General features: G+C 37.6%; 1 protein-coding gene across 1 annotated transcript in view; it reads left to right on the top strand.

Moving 5' to 3' along the window:
- Positions 1 to 21,167, top strand: part of LOC6050902 (lachesin) — a 191,470-nt gene that overhangs the window by 50,236 nt on the left and 120,067 nt on the right. The window contains exon 2 of the mRNA XM_038261870.1: positions 13,823 to 14,538. Coding sequence (XP_038117798.1) covers positions 14,454 to 14,538 — 85 coding nt within the window. The 5' untranslated portion in view covers positions 13,823 to 14,453. The remainder of the gene's footprint in view (positions 1 to 13,822; positions 14,539 to 21,167) is intronic.

The following is a 21,167-nucleotide window of genomic DNA, read 5'->3' on the forward strand; positions in this document are numbered from 1 at the left end:
AAACTAACTAAATTTAGTAATATTAAGTAACATTAAGCAATTTTTTTTATTCGTTGAAGTACTTATTTTGCTACTATTTTATTTGAAAGGTATTTTTTCAGTAGAAATGCAAATAATCCGGCTTAGTTTTATTCAAAATAAAATGAATAGTTTTTTTTTTAATTTTTCAAATTACTTTTTATAAACATTTCAGATTTTTTTCTGAGTCCTGTTTAATTTTAACAATATTTATATAACAATATTTTATATAATCATTCAGGTTGATAATTCTCGTGAAAGATAAAACAAACTCTTTTTTTGATTTCTATTCTCATTTTGAATTTAAAATTTCGATTTCGTAACAAATTATATTATTTTGCCAGTTGATTTTAAATTAAGTTTTTGATAAGTGAGATGAAAACTAAAAAAAAATATTTTAAATGGGTTAACTGTCATAGAAAATTCATATAATTTTACACATTTTGGCTGAACAAGATTGTTGAATCTTGCTTTGATATGAAATTTAATAAAATGCAAATCAGCGAAAACTTTTTATCTTTACTAGTCGAATATTTAATAAAGAAGCAATTCAGTAAATGAGAAAACGCATACGGCGTCATCCATAAAGTATGTCACGCTCTAGGGGGGAGGGGTGGTCTGAGAAAGTGTGACATTGCGTGTTATAAGTACACAGAAAAAAATATTTCTGTAAATTTACATTATTTATCATGTACCAAAAGGTATCATGATAAATGATGTATATTTCCATTAGGTCCATTGGAAATTTACATTAGATTCATTGGAAATTCACATTAGTTTTGAAAATTTACATTTGTTTTGGAATTTACATTAGTTCATATCAACTAATTCTGATTGGCCAATGGGAATGAGAAGCTTGACTTGGATTGCAGTAGGAAAAGGGTGTGGCCTATGTTCTATTTTAAAATGATTGAAGCGGGCAGCAAAAGGAAATTCGGATTTTAAAAAGTTGTTTCACAGGTAGGGGACGCTTTCTTGTCGACGGCCAAGTGGAATAACGCTGCACTGGAATCGAACGGACGACGGGTAGGATGTTCGGTGTTACTGCTGCTACCCGCTGCCGACTGAGCCATCTTCGCATTTTATAAACGAGCGGCTAAAGCATCAACTTGTTCAGGTCGAGGCACAGGCAGTGGGCCAGCGAAGTATTAGAGCGATAGAAAGAGAACCAAACATAACTTTTTTTAGTTCGGGTAGTTTTGAAGTCAACGTTTGGCAGAAATACATTGGATATATGATTTACATTAAATAGGAATTTACAGGAAGCCGAACGCGGGTAGAAATTCATCAGATTTGAGTTTCCATGCTCAACGTTTCCATTAGCTTCATGATTTACATTAGATTTAGGTTTACATCGGAGTATTTTCCATTACTTTTTGCTCATTACATCATATTTCAACATTACATTGAGTGAGTTTACATAAGAAACAGCAATTACGTGCTGTGTAATTTTGCATATTTTTTTCTGTGTATAGGGAAAGCGTGGCAAAGGGGGGGAGGGGGGGGGATAAATTTTGCCGGATTTTTGCGTGACGTACTTTATGGATGAAACCTACCCTACATTTTGTTTCAAAAAATATAAAGAGCTCATCCATAAATCAGGTGGAAACTTTTTTGAAAATTAGGAGATTTTTGTTTTTGTTTCACGTTCAAATTAAGTGAAGTTTTTTTTAGTTTATTGAAGAATAATATATAATGAAGCATAACAAGTAGTTTTTGTGATTTAAACATAAGATATTCAGAGTTACATTTTTTACGTTCCGCGAAATTTGCGTGAAATTTGCAATTTTGAAGCGTGAAAAATCACTAAGCCTACTAATCAACAATGGGTCGGTTGATAGATCCGGACCTAGTTTACATTCATTTAAGTGAGATCCGGATATTTGCGAAAACACATTTTATACATAACTTTTGAACTACTTATCGAAACTTCAAACAATTCAACAGCGACGTATGGGACCCTAAACCGAGTCTAATGCGACCGGTTTTACCTAAATCGGTTCAGCCGGTGCCGAGAAAACTGAGTAAGAATTTTGGTCACGCACATACACACACATATACACACAGACATTTGTTCAGTTTTAGATTCTGAGTCGATAGGTATACATGAAGGTGAGTCTACGACGTTTCTGAAAGAAGTTCATTTTCCGAGCAGGATTATAGCCTTACCTGAGGTGAGGAAGGCAAAATGAGTATAAAGTTTTGGAGCTCATCGGCAGGTTCAAGTCCTGCAAAACCCGCTTGGACCAAGTAACGATCGTCAGTTACTTGATCTCCAAGTACGGATTATAAGGAGTTATTTTTGTTATTTTTAAATATTTGTTTTTAAACCGATCCTCAGTCCTAACCTGGTCGCAGTACCTAAAAGGACCTAATAAAAATAATTTATGAATAATGAAAAAGTTTTGGAGCTCTGGAGGCACCATGGGCGATAGAGGTTTATTTTTTGAATCCGTTTATTTTTCATTCATCATTTTTATTAGAAAAAGGCTCAGAGCATTTTCCAATGAACTTGAAACTTTACAGGAATTACCAGCATTTTTTCGGAAAAAATCCAAGAATTTTTTTACTCCGTAAATTGGATGCTCTACCACGCAAGATTGCATTATTGAAGTATATTTTTTTTAGGAAATTGATTTTTGGAGTTTCGTTTGAGACGGATTACGTCGATGACATAGAATAAGAATACTTTAAGTAAATATCGAAACTCTTTCAGAGAAATGTGGTTATGGCTGAGAAATGACAGTGTTCCCTCAGCAGGTGTATAGTACTCCGTTTTCCCCAAATTGGAAACTCTAACATTTGACATTTGTCAGCACAACTCAAGAAAATCTATCATTTTAATTACCATTCGAATTGAACATCGTAATTGAACAATCTTCTATTTCCACTTTCAAAGATGAAAAAGGACATTCAAATTGAATCTGTCAATCAAACCACTGATCTTGAAACGGCGTTTCTTTCATCTCGAATTCACTTTTCTCTCCAAAAGGCGATGAATATCCGTTTTAATCAATTTCCCTCTTCTTATCTCCAACTGTCCATCGTCGCACTCCCATCGAGCTCCAGATAACACGTGACTCAACGTGACTCCGGGTGCGTATCGTACGCCAAACGCCAAAAGTGTCACTTCTCGTCACAGGCGTGGGTGCATTGTGCCCGGAGCCCCTTCCATTTTGGGGCGGACCATTAACTGACAACAATCAGGGCGACAATCGAGCCAACAGCGACGGTCTCCACCCGGGGGATAAAAAGTGAAGTGGCCACAGTGACCACCGGGTTGACGCGGTGACCAACGACACCACGGATCCGCGCGTGGAAATTGATAGTGCGGTAAAAGTTCCGGGACAAAGCCGGCTATCCACACTGCCGCACCGTCGACAAAAGTGCCCGGGCTGAGTTTTCGAGCGGATCCATTCGCAGTTCATTCTCGGGCGGGAAACTTTTCCGTGTGCTGGCGGGGAGCAGCCCAGCCAAGTTTCGATACATCGTTTTGCTTTTTAAAATCGCAGCTGCAGCTTGTTCCGTGGTCTTCGAGGGGCTCTGGTGGGTTGGAGCTCATCGTCGCTGAGTTGCTACTCCGAACTGGAGCCACAATGCGGCTGGAGGTTTCTCTGTTGGGGGTCGGTTGAGAATTACGTAAAGGGTAGTTGTCTCAAGGCGAAGCGTTTTGGATGATCGAACATCGGATAATTGAAATCTCTTTCGGCACTACGGAAACCAGTTTTTACCATTTTTTTGCAAAAAAATAATGATCATTTGTTATCTAGTTTTTTTTATTGAATTTTGGAATTAATTCAAACGATCGTAATTTCAAACCTACCCCTCACCATTCACCGTCCTCACATCCTCGCTATAGCGCCAAGAATCCGGGATCAATGTGAATTTGTTAGAATTTACTGGTGGTATTAGAAGGAAAAGTTTTTGCCGACTGTCTCTAGCTGTATCTGCCATTTCCAGCAGACCGGGTGCAATCCGAGCGGCACCAGCAGCAGTGCATTTTCCACCCCCTTTCCTGGTTCCATGTGAGCTTTCGAGTTGGTTGGCCTGCGCCTGCAACTTTCACAGTTCAGTTGACTAATCTTCCCTCTTGCTTCCTTAACCAACCCGTTCCAAACCATAGGGTGGGGAAAAGGGCGAGAGTATTAAAGTGTCGTTTCCACCCTCCTGGCCTTGCCTGGCGGAACAACGTCAGCCAAAATGAGTGGGACGGATCTTCCGCCAGGAGCTTTTTAATTCAAACTTTGTTATTTTCACTCGCTAGAAAAAGGTGGTGATTTTATGGTATAATCTGATTTCCTGCTTCCCCCTCTCGACGGACCATTCTCTTATTCTCTATTTGTGGTTTTGTGGCTGAGTCTGTTTTCTGGAGCGATAAATTACTTTGGATGCAACGTAAAAGGAAATATTGTAATTAGTTTTAATCTTCCAGAAGCAATTAGTCATTGCCATTTTAAGCTGAGCGAACATTAGGTGTGAAAGTTTATTTGGATTAGGTCCTATTCGGCGAACTGCCGTTGTGCGAAGCGTAGTTTTTAAATGTATAGTATTACTAAACCATTGAATAAGTTTAGTTCATTTGATGCCAAAATATATACAAGGGTTGAATAAAATGATCGGGACCAAATTCAAATACAGACCAGACTCGATTATCCGAAGTCCTAGGCAAAATTTTACTTCGGATAAATGGCGATGTGAAATATTGTAAAAATACATTTTCAATTTAACTAGCAATCAACCATTCAAATTTGACTAAAATGGGGTCGCAGAACTCAAATTTGAAGTTAAAAGAAGAAAATTTAAAAAAAAAACATGAGATTTTGTTTAAGTCTTCTTCGACTATCCGAAGTCCCAGATAATCGAACTTCGGATAATCGAAACTTCTGGTAATCAAGGCTGGACTGAATTCAAAGAACATATTTTGTTGAACTGTTGTCAGAAACTTGCTTGCTCACTTCCTATTGATCTATTTATCACTCGATTTCAGTGATAAATGAGCTGCAATTGAACGTCAAAGAGGCTCGATGAAGCTAGATGCTGTTCCCTTACTAATAATTTTGTAAAAAAGCTGATTTATGAATATGAATTTAAAAAATAAATGAACAATTCTTTACGAAATCAGCCGATTTCACGCATGGCTCAAACTTTGTTAAGGGTTTTCCTATGACCAAAGTTTCCATTTTGTTTCATTTGTTCACTCATACAAGACTCCATACAATTTTTTGTATATGTTTTAGGGGGAAAAGGCAAATTTTAAGTCATAGAAATGTATGGACAAAAATGTTGCCGCCTAGTAAAGATTAAAAAAAAATGTGTTATGATAGGCAAAATTTAAATTTTAATCGGATTTTTTCAAAAAAATGAACTTCTTAATTCGACCTCGTAGACCCACCTTCACGTATACCTATCGACTCAAAACTAAATTCTGAACAAGTGTCTGTGCGTGTGTCTGGATGTGTGACCGTGCACCCAAAAAATGCATTCGAGTTTCTCCGGACTGGCTGAACCGATTTGGACCGTTTTGGGGTCTACCTATCTTGGGGTCCCGTAAGACCCTTGTTAATACCTAAACTCCCAAGCTTGAGAATAAGGGGAAATTTCCATACAAGTTCCCCTTTTTTTCGAGCTTGGAGATTAGGTATTAATATATATAGAGGTTCAGAAAAGTATTTCAAAACTTATGCTAAAAAAAGATTTTTTCTTTTGTTCAAAAGATTGAGAAAAGGATGGTTTTTGTAAGAAAACCCGTCATGTTATATATTTTTAGAAAGGTATTTAAAAGACTTGCCTAAAACATCGAAGATCTGATAACCCTATCAAAAGTTATGAGCACTTAAGTGTTTTTAAACACTTTATAGAGGCCGAATCTCAGACATTTCGATGGAAAAGGTGTCCGGATCAATCAAGCGATCTATCGTTGGATGCGTAATCAAAAGACCAACGAATCGAAACGACTAATGATCTGACAACCTTAACGAGTTATGAGCTATGAGTATATGAAGTATTATTTTGAGAACATTTGTAGGTTAGACATTTTTATTTTACCAAAAAAAACTATATTGCTTAAGAGACATTGAAGATTAGACCCCTAATTGCCGAAATAAAGCGAATAAAGGAAACAAACTAATTGGAGCTTAAATGTCTTATCAAAACAGCGTTTTATTTCTCATATCAAATTTCAGAATCTAATGGTCATATTTTCAATGCTTAAAAATAAAACATTTGTGAAATTTTCTGAATTTTTCGAAATATTAGTTATTGAACAAGTTGCTTACACTATTTTTTACAATGCCGAAAAACGCATTTTGAATTAATTGAATGTAGAATTTTTCAGCACTGCTATTGAAAAGTATTAATTTTCCATTGTGATATTTTTGGGAGGAAAAAGTAGGCCGTTTCGTTTCTCCAGAAGGACAGGAAAAGTTGACAGTTTTACAGCGGAATTGCAAAAAAAAAAATTGCCAATTCCGTCGTGAAACTACTTACTTTTCCTGTCATTCTCGAACGACGAAACAGCCTAATTTTCTCTACCAAAAATAACAGAAACAAATAGTAACCCTCAAGGGGTTTCCAGCATCGTGTCAGACTGGTCACTAATCCGGAATTACTTGGAATTTGAGCAAGTAATTCTGTAATTCCGGATTTACTGAGTAATTCCAGAGTAATCCTGGTAATTCCTAATAATTCCAGTAATCCTGGTAATTCCATGATTCTTGTTTGTGAAAAAATACTTCAGAAAATAATAAAATAATAAAAATAACTGTTAAAAGATAATTTCGATAAACCTTTATGATTCTATATATTGCCTATTAATTTTCATGTAAGAAACCAAGGTTCAGCTAGTAAGGTATCATTCGGATTTTGAGTAAGTAATTCAGTAATTCCAGAATTACTCCGCAACTCTGCAGCAATTCCTGTAATTCTGGAATTACCTAGTAATTCCGTAGTAATTCGAGTAATTCCATAGTTACTCAGTAATTCGTGAATTTCCCATTAATTCAAGTAACTACTAGTAATTCTTTAAAGGTTAATCGGCAGAATGCGTTTTGCTTTTCCTTGATGCTTTTATGGTTGTAAGAAGTAAAGAGCGGATTCGGAATGTCCGCAAATTTGGATGCTCTCTAATTCAAATGTATTCGGATAAAAACACTCAAACGTCAAAATCAGTTGTCAAACTGATGTTGATGTTTACCACATTATTCGATGATTTCCAAGTAGGGCGTCCAATTTTCCCGGGTTTATAGAAAACGGAAAAAATATATCTTTTATCCCGGAAAATTTTTGAAAACGTCATAAAAACTATGTTTTCTTTATATTCGTCATGTTTTTAAAATCAAACTATTAGCTCAATACCATTAAAATCAATCTAAACAAGGATAGCACTTCTAGATAGTTAAAAAAAAAAATTTGTTCTTTGTTGTGCTTTGAATTTTAAATGCACTCAAACGCCAAAATCAGTTTTCAAAATGATGTTGATATTTACCCAATTGTTCGATGATTTCCAAGCAGGACGTCTAATTTTCCCAGGTTTTGAGTATCCCAGAAAACGGGAAAAATATTTATTTATTCCCGGAATGTTTTTAGTTTTTAAAAAAGTCATAAAATCTATGTTTTCAATTCAATTCAATTCGGTTTTATTGGTGAATAATCAAGATACAATGAGTTATTTTGAAGTGCATAACAGAGTTTTGGAGTTCCTTACAGCTGTGTGTTGCATCATAATCCATTTAGGAACAATTATTTCTTTAACTAAGGCACTAGCAAGAGTAAGAAAAAACTATTAAAAAAACTTACAGAAATTGCAAAGGAAAGGGGATAGAGGAAGAGAAAGCTTATATCTAGATCACAGGTAATTTATCCTTTGTAGATGTGTTTGATCATCAGTTCCCCAAGGGCCAGGAATTGTTCTGCCTTGTTCCGGCAGCTCCGAAACCGCGTCATCATCTCCCCCGCGAGAGCAAAGAACTCCGGCAGGGTAAAGAGATCTTCCCCGGTGACTTCTTGCTGGGCCGTACTGCCGCTACCGGCAGCGACCACGCTGGCGAACGAACGCCCCCAACCAGGAGGGAACGCTGAGTTTTCCACAGGAACCGTAAGCTGTCCAGCTGCAGGAACGGCTGCGCTCGTACTTCGCTGAGGAGGGTGGGACGCTTTCTTCTTCCTCTTTTCCTGCTCCTCGAGGTAGGCCTTGCGCGCGACGCATCCGCGGTAATTGCCGGTATGGTTGCCGTCACAGTTGGCGCACTTTACGCGCGGCTTGGTTTGTTCTGCCTTGTCCCCCAAGTCCGCCTTTCGTGGCAGTGCGCACGCCTCCGAGAGGTGTGACTCACCGCACTTCACGCAGCGGGGCCGGAGGTTGCAGTTCCGCGAACCGTGGCCGAATTTCTGGCAACGGTGGCATTGCGCTACGTCCGTCGGGTTCTTGGTGTAAAACCGGATTCTATGACAATTTCCGGAATTCCATTTCCCGGAATGGACGTTTTCCGGAATGGACATTATCCGGAATGGACGATTTCCGGAATGGCCGTTATACGGAATGGACATTATCCGGAATGGACGTTATCCGGAATGAAATTTCCCGGAATGGACGTTTCCCGGAATGGACATTTCCCGGAAATTTAGTTTTTTTATATTACCTGATATGAGAATGAATGGAATCTTGCCTACTCGCTTACTTGTGGTTAAGAATTATTTAGTTTGTACCCCGTTGGTTTGACCTAGTCACATTGAAGGAACTCAATATTTTGACAACATGAATGATAAAAAGAAAGTAAAATTTTCGGACACTAACATTAGATGCTAGCGTTGACTATTGAAACAATACTTTATCAACCACCACGAGATGTAACAATGTAGATCGATAGATATTAGACAAACACTAGATGTTTTTAACATTCTTTCAATGTGTTGTTACTTAAGAATTTTCTCTTCTTTTGTTAGTCAGTTGACTTTTGTGAATAAATTCTACCAATTTTTAGTAGGTATTCAAAGAAGGGCAAACCTCAAGAAAATAAAAAGCTTTTCAGAAATTCAATGTATAATGTGTACTTTTTTGAGGTTTTCCCTTCTTTAAAATTACGCGATCTTTCATCAAAGTAATGGGATTTTATATAAGAATTTTCCCTTGTCTTGTTAATTCAACTAAATTTTACCTAGTTTTCATTAAAGGCTTCTGCACTATAAATCAGAGTCTGAGAACCGTGGTGTAGGGGTAATCGAAGTTGCCTCTCACCCAGTCGGCCTGGGTTCGATTCTAGACGGTCCCGGTGGTGGCATTTTTCGAGACGAGATTTGTTTGATCATGCCTTCGGACGGGGAAGTCAATGTTTGCCCCGGTCTAACCTAGAGGTTAGATCGATAGCTCAGTCCAGGTGTAGGAGTCGTCTCCTTGGGTCCTGTCTCGGTGGAGTCGCTGGTAGGCAGTTGAACTCACAATCCAAAAGTCGTCAGTTCTGAATCCCGGGTGGATGGAAGCTCAGGTGTAAAACGAGGTTTGCAATTGCCTCAAGAATCAAGCCTTCGGACACCTAGTTTCGAGTAGGACTCTCGCAATCGAGAACGTCAAGGCAATGCTGTAGAGCGAACAATTTATTTTATTTTTATTTACTATAAAAAAGAATTTTTATTTTCAAAGAAGGGACAACCTTGGGAAAACCTCTAGAAAATGAAAAGCTTTTAAGAAAATCAATGTATAATGTGTATTTTCTTGAGGTTTTCCCTTCTTTAAAAATACACGAACTTTTATCAATGTGATGGGATTTCGCGTAAGAGATTTCCCTTCTTGTGTTAATCAGTTAACTATTGTGACTAAATTCTACCAAATTTTACTATAAAGCAAGATGATTATTTTCAAAGAAGGGAAAACCTCTAGAAAATAAAAAGGTTAAGTGTATCTCAAAAGAATGAAAAACCTCAAGGAAGTGCATATTATACATTGATTTTCTGAAAAGTTGTTTATTTTCTAGAGATTTTCCCTTCTTTGAAAATAAACATTCTGCTTTATAATAAAATTTGGTAGAATTTAGTCACAAAAGTAAACTGATTAACATAACAACACATTGAAAGAATGTTAAAAACATCTAGTGTTTGTCAAATATCTATCGATCTACATTGTTACATCTCGTGGTGGTTGATTAAGTATTGTTTCAATAGTCAACGCTTGCTTCTATTGTTCATGTCCGATCATTTCACTTTCTTTTTATCATTCATGTATTTATATTCATATTGTTTTCAAAATATCGAGTTCCTTCAATGTGACTAGGTGAAACAAACGGGGTACAAACTAAATAATTCTTAACCACAAGTAAGCGAGTAGGCAAGATTCCATTTATTCTCATATCAGGTAATATAAAAAAACTAAATTTCCGGGAAATGTCCATTCCGGGTAACGTCCATTCCGGGAAATTTCATTCCGGATAGCGTCCATTCCGGATAATGTCCATTCCGGATATCGTCCTTTCCGGAAAACGTCCATTCCGGATAATGTCCATTCCGGAACACGTCCATTCCGGGAAATGGAATTCCGGAAATTGTCATAGAATCGTAAAACCGCCAGTTTACCCAAAAACCGTCCAACGTCTTAGTCCGCCGCAGGTCTTGGATCTTGACGGTGCCGCGGTCGAAGTACAACAGGTACAGTGTGTGTGTACCTGTTACCGTTGTCTTGCGCGAGAGCACTTTAATCTCCCGCGGTTTTATTCCGGCGTCCGAAAGGTGACCCTTCAGGTCGGAGATAGGACGGTCTTGATAACCCTGTAAGACTACCTTAACAGGGGCTTCTCGGGGTTGAATGTGTAGAAGTTGAAGTTGCTACGCTTCAATTCTTCAAACACCAGGTCGAAGCTCTTTTTATTCAGTGTGATCACTTGCACTGCCGACTTACCGATTTTCAGACAATATCCGAGGCCTTCCAGCAACTCGTCAACATCGTCCGCCAACGTGTCCAAAACAAAAATTGAGGTGGTCTTCGTTCCGTTGGAGAATTATTCTTTTTGGCGTCGGCACTTTTTTCCGTGCACGACCATCGTAGTCGTCGTCGTCATCGGTAGTGCTGCTACCGTCGGTGTTGTTGTTGTTTTCTTCGTCGTCGCTCAGCATCTGGAACTCGTTCCTGATGGGAATGTTGGCGGATGTTGATGTGCCACTGGTCGTGGCACCGGAGGTACCCGAACGGGTTCGCACTGGTGATCTTGGAACATATCCAGGGTGTAGTAACTTTTTGTCGATTCCTTCTGCGCTCACGCTCCCCTGCGCGATGGCGGTCGACACGGCGTTGGTTTGTTTACCTTTTTGCACACGGCCGGTAGACGAACTTCGCGGGTTTTTTGAGGCCGCACTCGAACTGCCACGGCCACGGCCGGCCTTTGGCATGCTGGAGAAGCAAACTCGCGGGTAACCACAATCAACTACGGCGAAAAAAATCGAAAAAACGATGGAGCACTGAGCACTAGCTGCATGCTCTCGTGCGTACACGGAGGGAGCTCAAATCTATGTTTTCTTTATATTTGTTATGTTTTTCATGCTTTAAATTTATAGAATTAGCTCAATACTATTAATATCAATCTAAACAAGGATAGCAGTTTTTAGATAACTTAAACAAATGCTGTTCTCTGTTGTGCTTTGAATTTTAAATGCACCACATTTCTAATTCAAATTAAATAAGTATCTTATAAATATTTATTTTTTTATTTATTTCTATATGACATGCCTAAAACAGCTTAAAAATTGGTTTAAGATGTCTAAAAAAAATGACAACAAATGAAATGGTACCAATTTATGTAAAATTTTAGAAAAGTCTAAACTTCTTAATTGTAATACTAATGTAATTTCCAGGCCAAATTAAGATTTTTGTTTAATTCCGGGAATTCCCCGTACAACATATAAAAATCCCGAGAATTTTGTGCCGGGAATTCCCGGGATGGCGGTACTATTGCCAAGCACGTGGTTTTGTGCATTTGACAGCTGTCATTCGATCCAATTCTCAATATGCTGGAAGCTAGGCAGTAATTCCAAGTTATTTTTATAAATTTGAGCAATTCTGCGTGGTTTCTGGAAATCCCAAGTAATTCTGGGAAATCAAAGTAATTCATGACATATTGCCAGTAATCCTGGTAATTCCATTTAGACTGGTCAGTAATCCTTGATGCTGGAAACCCCTTGGTAACCCTTTTCCAAACAAATGCTGAAAAGTTCTACCTTTCAGTGCTTAAATAAATGACGTAAAGTAGAACTTTTCAGCTCTTGTTAGGAAAAGTTGTACTTTTCAACATTTTTTTTTTATTTAAGCGACGCAGATTTCGCGGAGCGTGAAAAATGTTTAAATAGCTCTGAAAATCTTATGTTTTAATCACAGAAACTACTTTTCTTGCTTCATTATATATTATTCTAGATTTATTGAACTACTTTTTTCAATTTTTTGACATATAAAGTTTAAAAGTTTTCGCTGATTTGCTTCATTTTATTGAACTTCATATCAAAGCAAGATTTAACGATCTTGTCCAGCAAATATGAGTGAAATAATTTGAATTTTTTTGTGACATTTAGCAAATTAACATTTTTTTAAGTTTTTCAAAATTTTAATTTTAAATCAAAAGTAAAAAAATAATATAGTTTGTAACGAAATGAAAACTATTATGCAAAATGAAAACAAAAAAAAATCGTTTTCTTAACTTTAACAGGAATAATCCACCCAAATAATCAAATATCGTTAAAATTAAACAGGACTCAGAAAAAATCTGTAAAGTTTTTAAAAGTTGATTTCAATGCATTCATTTTATTTTTAATAAAACAAATCATGATTCTTTCAATTTATTTTGAAACCATACCTTTTAAATAAAATAGCAGTAAATTTGTCATTACAGCGAATACAAATATTACTAAACTAATTATAAGTTTCTAAAAACACAGCAAAATCTGAAAAATTCTTCGAATGGTTCTTATCAAGCTTTTTAATTGAAAGCTAATAAAATTTGCTTAACATTCATGCTTCAGGTTGCAATTGACTGGTTGTATGGATTTAGTGAACATTGTATTTCAGTTAAAATGCCTCGCTCTAAAAGATGAAAGATCCTTTTTTGAGTCCATATTCGGTTCTTGAATTTTAAATTTCTTATTAAAGTCAGTATGGTTTGAAAACATGACACAAACACAACTCATAATCCATTTTGCATTTTTTCAGTTATTTACTCTTCTTGTCATTCTCAAATTACGAAACAGAAATCCTGCCATTTTTGCGTCACACAAATGTAAACAATTTTGGCACATGAGAATAGTAATGTTCTGAAAAGTCGTAGACAGACTATTACAAAAATGTTTCGTCGTTCGTGTCTGTCGTGAGTGACCTTGAACGGCCCTGATCAACAACGATCATTACTTTTCTGTTATAAAACCTTGACCGATATGGGTTAAAATTGGCTCAGTTAGTTATATTTGCCTAGAGATTCGAGCCAGACTTTATCTTTTGAGATTTTCATAAATTTTCAAAATTTCTTGTCGCCCTAGTGTACACTTTCCTTAGTCCGTTACGTTCAACTGCACATATTTGTATTCCCCGTATCGCATAAATTTGAATGCCAAACTTCCCCACAATTGAATAAACCCCTTTATGAAATGTATCCAACGTGACACGACTCCTTCATAGAAACGTAGCAAAGTGCCGATAAATTCGCGCCATGCTATCAACCCTACAAAACTTGTCACATACACACACACACACACACACCGCGCAAAAATTTCATTCAATCCAAATCCGACTCTGATTCATAACTTACGTTTCTACACGCTTCCTTTCCTTCGATATTTTCAGATGGTGGTCCCACGACGACGGTGTTGGTAGACTAAGCGAATTTCCGCGTAATGCAGAAGAATTAAACCCTGGGCCCAAGGTGGCATGGCAAGGTGGAATATGGCTGCCACGGAGATAGATTGAAAATCCTTGTAATACGCTGCCGTAGAAGAGAAGAACTGTGTGAGCTCTGCAAAAGTGAAAAGTGTTGTTTATTTAAGCCGGATTTACATAAAAATCGAACCATGAGAAACGCTAGAGTGGTGATGTGCCGAAACGGGTTGGAGAGTCGGATTGGCCAGCCCGCGTAACACTCGCGGCCAGGGAGAAGAAAGGGAAACCAAGCTAAGTCAGTTGGAGTTAGCTTTCGTGACCATGTCGGAGAACATCCTCGGGCACGGTTAAGTGGAAACCTCTTCCAGGCGTGGTGCTTCGTGGCAATCAGTAGTGAATCGAATAAATTGTTTTCCCAGCTTCCGACGGCGGTGCAGGACGGTGAACGGCCAAGCCAATCGAACTGTTCGACGACGAGTTGTAGGACAAGAGGGCTTTCGGTTGAAGTCGACGCCAAACAGCAAAACTAACACAGCAGGAAGAAGAAGTCAATATCAACTGCCGGGGAAGCTTGAACAGCAAGCAGAAGCGGCCAACAATGGAGGTTGTTTACATGCAAATTACAATGGTGCTCATACTGATAGTGAAATGTTTGCACGGATCCCTGTCCGCCACGTTACAAGGTAAGTCTGGTTCTTGCTTGCTTAGACACGAGCTATTTTCGGCAATACAGTCTAGCTGTTGGTTAGCTTTCTTTTGTTCTCAATTTATCCATCAATAGCTAAAATTAAATTTCAAGACTGATTGAACAAAGGATTTTTTCAAAAGAATTTTGTATTTTAGAATAATTCTTACAAAGCAGTTGCCCCGACCCCTCTTCGATTTGCGTGAAACTTTGTCCTGAAGGGTAACTTTTGTCCCTGATCACGAATCCGAGGTCTGTTTTTCGATATCTCGTGACGGAGGGGTAGTTCGATTCTTCACTTTTTGATCATGTGAAAAATGACATGTTTTGGAAATGGAAATTTGGTGTCTAAGGGATATACGATTTGATGGCGTACTCAAAATTCCGAAAAAATATTTTTCATCGAAAATACACTAAAAACAGTCTGCCATTTTCCATTACTTAGCTGGAACATGTCATTTTAAGGGAAATTTAATGTTCTTTTCGAATCTACATTAACCCAGAGGGTCATTTTTTCATATAATTGATGAGAGATCGACTGTTGTTATTATTTTGAGTTTGATCGGCTACTCAGTCTGAGCAAAGTGAAACGCTGTTTATGCCCAAATCATATCCCGAACAAAGTAACTCGAACCGCCACAAAATTTGTGACCACAGCGACTGTGCGAGATATTTAAATGTTAAATTCAGTGTCCCTAAATGTCCTAATCTTTCATTATTTGTTAATTTTAGTCAGTGTACCACCAGCTTTTGATAGATTTTATAACAGGGGTGCCCAAAGTATGGCCCGCGCGCCAAACGTGGCCCGCGAGGGGATATTTTGTGGCCCGCGGACCCATTTTGAATGATCATGTAAAATGGCCCGTTGACCACTTGTTAAGTGATTTTGTACTCTTTCAAAATTATGGTTTATTTTAAGCTTTTATATGCTGATCTTTTTTATTTTTTTGTTAATAAGAAGAAACTTTATCAATATTTTGACCCCACTTTAGGATACAAATAATTTGTTCAAAATATTTTATAATTAAAAAACATCACACGTTTCAATGTGAGTGAAACTGGTAAATAACGTCAAAACTTTCATCAATTTTTTTTAGAAATAAAAAAAAACGTTCAAGTTTGACTCAGGTAGAATTCTGTAATAGTTGCAAAAATAACAGTTTTCTTCATTAATTTGCAAGTCATACTGACCCTTTTATGAACTGACCCTCAAACTTACATTGCACTTCCTTAGGGATTCGAACTAATTACAGTTAGATAACAAATCTGATTGACTATCAACTGGTTCAGGCAGATAAAATGTGGAAATCGGAGGATCAAGTTTGCAGCAAGCATTTTACAAAGTTTTCGTCGATCAACCCACCCCTCCACCATTATTAAAAAATGACTCGAAAACCCAGGAGTAAAAATATATTTTCAAAAAGCTAAAAAAAATTAAATGTAAGTGCATTCAGCTGAAATAAATTGAATATGCATTCCTTTGCATTTAAATTAATTGAGCATGTTTGGGTTTATTAGAAATAATTTGAATTTTAGTGAATTTTCGATGAAATAAATAAATGTTATATCGCTTTTTTTGAAAATAATGATTGCAGGTTAACTATACGGAAGTTTAAAACATTTTCTAAAAGTTTTTTTTCATTGAAATGTTGAAATTCTGGATCTCAACGATTTTTCATTAGCCACAGTTAACTTATAGAAGAATTGTTCAACATGTAATGTCACCACCATTTTCGAAATATAAAAACAAAACTTTTTCTTTTGAAAACACAAGTACTTTCAGCTAAGAACTTTTTTTTTTTTCAAATACCAGAAACAACAAAATCAACAATACCGATAGAAACCCGTTATTTTGTGGTTTCTATTATTTTGAAAAGACATTTTTTTTAAATAACGGAAATGTAATCTTTTACATTAAAATAACTTAATTTATTTTTTTAACAACCTTTTTTTGTAAATTTGGCCCGCAAGCTCATTTGAGCTTCAAATTCGGCCCGGCCTTCAAAAACTTTGAGCACCCCTGAATTAGATGTTTCTAAAAAGAACCAAGTTAAAAAAAACTAAAACTCTTCGGCAAAATAATAAACAATACTTATCTACAGTTCAAAGTTACGGGTTTTAGTTCCCTAAAACATATCAACAATCTCAAAAATCAAAATTACTTATTATTGATAATTGGGTTTTTGTGAAAAAAAAAGTTAAATAAAAAACGGCAAGATTTTTTCCCGGGTACCTATCTTGTCTGAATAGTCCCCATCAAAACCTACAACTTTGCCCAAGACACCAAATTGATAAGAAATTTCCTTCAAAAGTTACAGATTTTCGAATTTTTACGTACAATTTTTGTATCAACAGCTGCCAAAATTGTATGCGTGACACAATGGTGCAATGCACTATAAAAGTTGAACAGTTTTCTTCCTGGTTCCCGTTGGCATGGACTCTGTTCACGTTTAAAAAAAAAACAAGTAAAATCCATTTCCAGTTTTGATTCAGAATTGCTCTTTTTCGAAATTGTATAAAAATTTTGTACTATTGTACAAAATCAGTTTTCCAAACCAGTCTGCATACAATTTTGCGTGTTGGCCTTTTTGCAATCTGTTTCTTAAGCAGGGATTTTCTGATCGATTTGATGTCTTCGGCATATTCGTTGATACTGAACAGGACTGTTAATTCTAATTCTAATCTAATCAGACCCTAGCGCAGCCAATCTTTCGAAGGGATCCTGGAGAGTGCCTTAGTAGCGTGGCTCACGGATATATGAAAAAGACAAAAGTGTTCAATTTCGAACGCCTCGACCGAAATTTTGTAGCATTATAACCGCAGAAGCTAGCCTGAAATTTTGAGCGCATTTTGTTAATGTTTAGTTGTTCCACTCTTAATCTGAAGTTATAAAGAAATTTCAATAAATTTAATTTATTTATTTTCAACTTTTTAACTTTTCTTCGAGAAAGTTTTCCTATGCCGTATGATTTTTTTCAGAATAGAGGTTTCTTATAGGTTTGATCCGGGAACAACTTTGTAGAACATCGCAAAGCGCTAGGAATTAATCCCGGAAAGATACAGACAAATTTTTAGAGAACGTTGAATTTTGTTTCCGTACTCCAAAAAATATCCTGTATCTTTTCGGGATCAATTCCTAGCGCTTTGCGATGTTCTACAAAGTTGTTCCCCGGATCAAAACCTATAAGAAACCTGAGAATAGGAAAATTTGATTGGGTTTTGGGAAGCTTTCTCTAAGAAGAGGTTAAAAGCGAAAATTTCCCATAGTGAATTTTTAGAAGTTCCATACTAACTTCAGGTCAATGGTGGAAGTACTAAACCTTAACCAAATGCGCTCAAAATTTGAGGTAATGTTCTGGGGCCATATTGCTAAAAAATTCCGGTCGAGGCGTTCGAAATTAAACACTTTTGTCTTTTTCATATATCCGTGAGCCACGTTAGTGCCTTAGGTTAGACGACGCCTAGCACTCTTCTTGTCATTTATTAACGTTTGCAGTGCGCCATTGCATTGAAATGCATTGAAACATCACAAGCGTTAAAGCGGCCAGGCCTACTGCGTAAAGCCGTATCGCAGAGATGACTCGTAATTGGGTTGAGTTTGAGCACTAAGTGTTCGAACAACAACACAATTCTGAGTCGACAGGGGAGGAAGAAGCGTGGGGACACACCACCATACGCTCCGAGATTTGGTTGTATTCGTTGGGAGCACCATGCTAAGAAGGTTTGGTACTCCATGACCCTCTGGGATGGGACATTGTATTTCCACGAATGCCCTGGAAACTATTTGCCGTGGTTATAGCGCCACAACTCGCTCTCTGTAACAGTATTCCTAATTCCAGTCCACACTCACTAAGTCGTCATGGCCTAGTGGTTAGCATTTTTGCTTACCAATCCAAAGGACGGAGGATCGAACCCCGCCTCGAGCGACTTTGATTTTTCGTTCATATACATTATTTCAAATTTATGTGTTCTAAACTTTCTCGTTGGGAGCAGATGGACATCGAACCCAGAACCATTCGCTTACAAAGCGAACACCGTAACCAGTCAGCCACGGCCGCTCCCTGTTGATACTGAACAGGACTGTTAAGAAAAATATATACGTTTTAGAAAACATCAAAGTTATAATAAAACAAATCAAACTCAGTTTTCCAAACTCTTCTCTACTTAAATTTGGTCGATTCTAAATAACTGGAAAAGTGATGAGTTTCAATAACCTACCAATGAAAAAGGAAACTTTACTCAATCCTTTCATCTCAAAGCATCCAAAGTGAGATGAAATTTCCCGGCGAACTGCTTGCTGGTTTACCTGTTGCATCGACCGTTTCAATCTCTCTGGCAGGTTTCTAATTACATACTGCTGCTTCTGCCGCCCACCCGTCCGTCTGTCTGTCTGTTCTATTCATAGACATTCACAGCCACGGTAAGGTATTAGCAGAGATGATCCGTCACTCTCACGGAGCTGCATGATTGAGCTTTGCACGACCGGAAGACCGTGCAGTGAACCGGACAACTTTGAGAATTTTAGAGTGGATCAATTCTTGATGTTCGTAATAGTTCCAGCTATCAATAATTTTGGATAAACCACTTCTCCATTTGTGGTTTTCTTTTTAATTTTATATTTAAAAAATGCCATACAAAAATACATTATTGATCTTGATGCGCCATCCTAATGCAAAATCGCATATTGAACTTGCCTCTACCTACCTGGGCCAGTGATTCGTTATTAACATTCCTGTTCAAAACTCATCGCCATGGCGTAGCCGTTGCATCAAAAGCCCAGTTGCAGTGTTGCACTCAACCATCCATCGCACACGGATTCAATCACCGGGCCATTCGTATGACGTACGTACGCTTGTTCCACGGTGAGTGGACCCCGGAATCGGCTTGCGAATGGGTCTCGACACCGTCATCCTGCGGCGATTGAGCTCGAGAACTCTCGCTGCTGCACAATCGCTTCTTGATTACAGTTCTGTGCAAAGTTGAACCGGGTGGGAGAACCGGACTGGAGCCATGAATGGGAAAGCAAAAAGTAACCCGGCGAGACCGTGTTTCATCATCAGACAGAACCGGATCCGGATCGGAACATCAGAGTTGTTAGAATGACGAGTCCACGTGGAATAACGAAGTGGAGCGTTTGAAAGAGGTTTTGTTGGTAAAAGTTCAACTGTTCGGAAAGCGGACTAAAGCGTTGCCGGCAGTTGTGTGGAAAATTACCAGCAGTTGCATCTCAACGATTGAAGAAAAAATCTCATTTTCAGAGACAATTCAAAATGATTTTGCAAGTCGGTAAATGGCACTCTTAAGTCACATGCAAGAAACTGTTTACTGGTCATTTTTTTTTGTTGAGCCTTGATACCACTGCGACTGAGGAATATTGTGGTGTGTTGTTTACTGGTCATAGGCCCACTTTTGGTGAATCAAGGATTAATTTGGACGAATAACCAAAATTTTGTGAAATTGGTTTTGTGGCGGCTTTGTATTTGAGGCATAAATATTCAGCTGGGATAATTGTAGTAGCTGAGAGCTGATATTTTGATATTTTAACATCCCTGGTTGACACAAAATCTGTCACCATTACCTGATGAATATTGCAATTTTATTAGATTTTTTTTTCGTTTTGCGTTTTGTTTTTGTCATAATGTGTTGCCTGACTTCCCTCATAAAGAGTTTTCAGTATTTACCAGAATTATGCAAAAAAAAATGAACTACGGCGGAATTTCTGAGTTACTCGTAATCACACAAATCACTGGGGAATTACTATATTATTTGCTCAAAATTCGAGTGATGCTGGATGATAGTAATCGGTGCATGCGGTCGCGAAAAATCTTTGGTCCGTCATATTTTTTTAAATCGATTTTCGTAATTTAAAAAAAGTTTTCTAAAATGTTTGGTGATGTATCTGAAATGGACCTGTTTTAAAAGAACCTGGACATAGATATGAAATTGCGTTGGCTTGGTTGTGTTGAAAATGAAATTTGGTAATTTTTGGAGTATAACCGGAAGACTGAAGTTACGAGGGACGAAACCCAATGGATGGACCAGAATTAGAGATGGACAATTACCTCAAGCTTTCATTGCTTGATCATGGAGATGGATCCTGTGAAGGAGCGCTGAATTTTTCGATTGCGAAGGAAGTGGTCATTGCCGGAATTTAGCCGAGGGAGCACTTTGTTGCGCAAATCATAATGATGATTTCGGGTCATGCGGAGGGACTGGTTCTAGAAGAAACGCAAGCCACCATCAAGGAATTTGGTGAGATCAACCCATTTTAAATCCATATCTGTACTGATGTCTTTGTGATGAGAAAGTCCACTTTGCTCTCCATCCGTTCTTATTCCTGATTTTATGTTCTTCTATCGCTCTTTCTACTGTTTCTAACTTCATCTGTTCCTTTGATGTCCTTGTGAGGGAATCATCGATCCATCCGCATTGACATACTATCTTTTCATTTTTCTTCTTATCTTTCTTCATATTTTTCACTCTTTTTATCACTTACTACCAGTCTTTGTGAGGGGATACTGAGCTAGATTTGCTCACTAATGTTACTTGAGCAGGGAAACGTTAGCAGGGAAAATTATAGTTCTCGTATTGGTCACCAGATGGCGTCATTGAAATCCAATTTCCCTG

Source organism: Culex quinquefasciatus, chromosome 3 (assembly GCF_015732765.1).
Source record: "Culex quinquefasciatus strain JHB chromosome 3, VPISU_Cqui_1.0_pri_paternal, whole genome shotgun sequence".
NCBI lineage: Eukaryota > Metazoa > Arthropoda > Insecta > Diptera > Culicidae > Culex > Culex quinquefasciatus.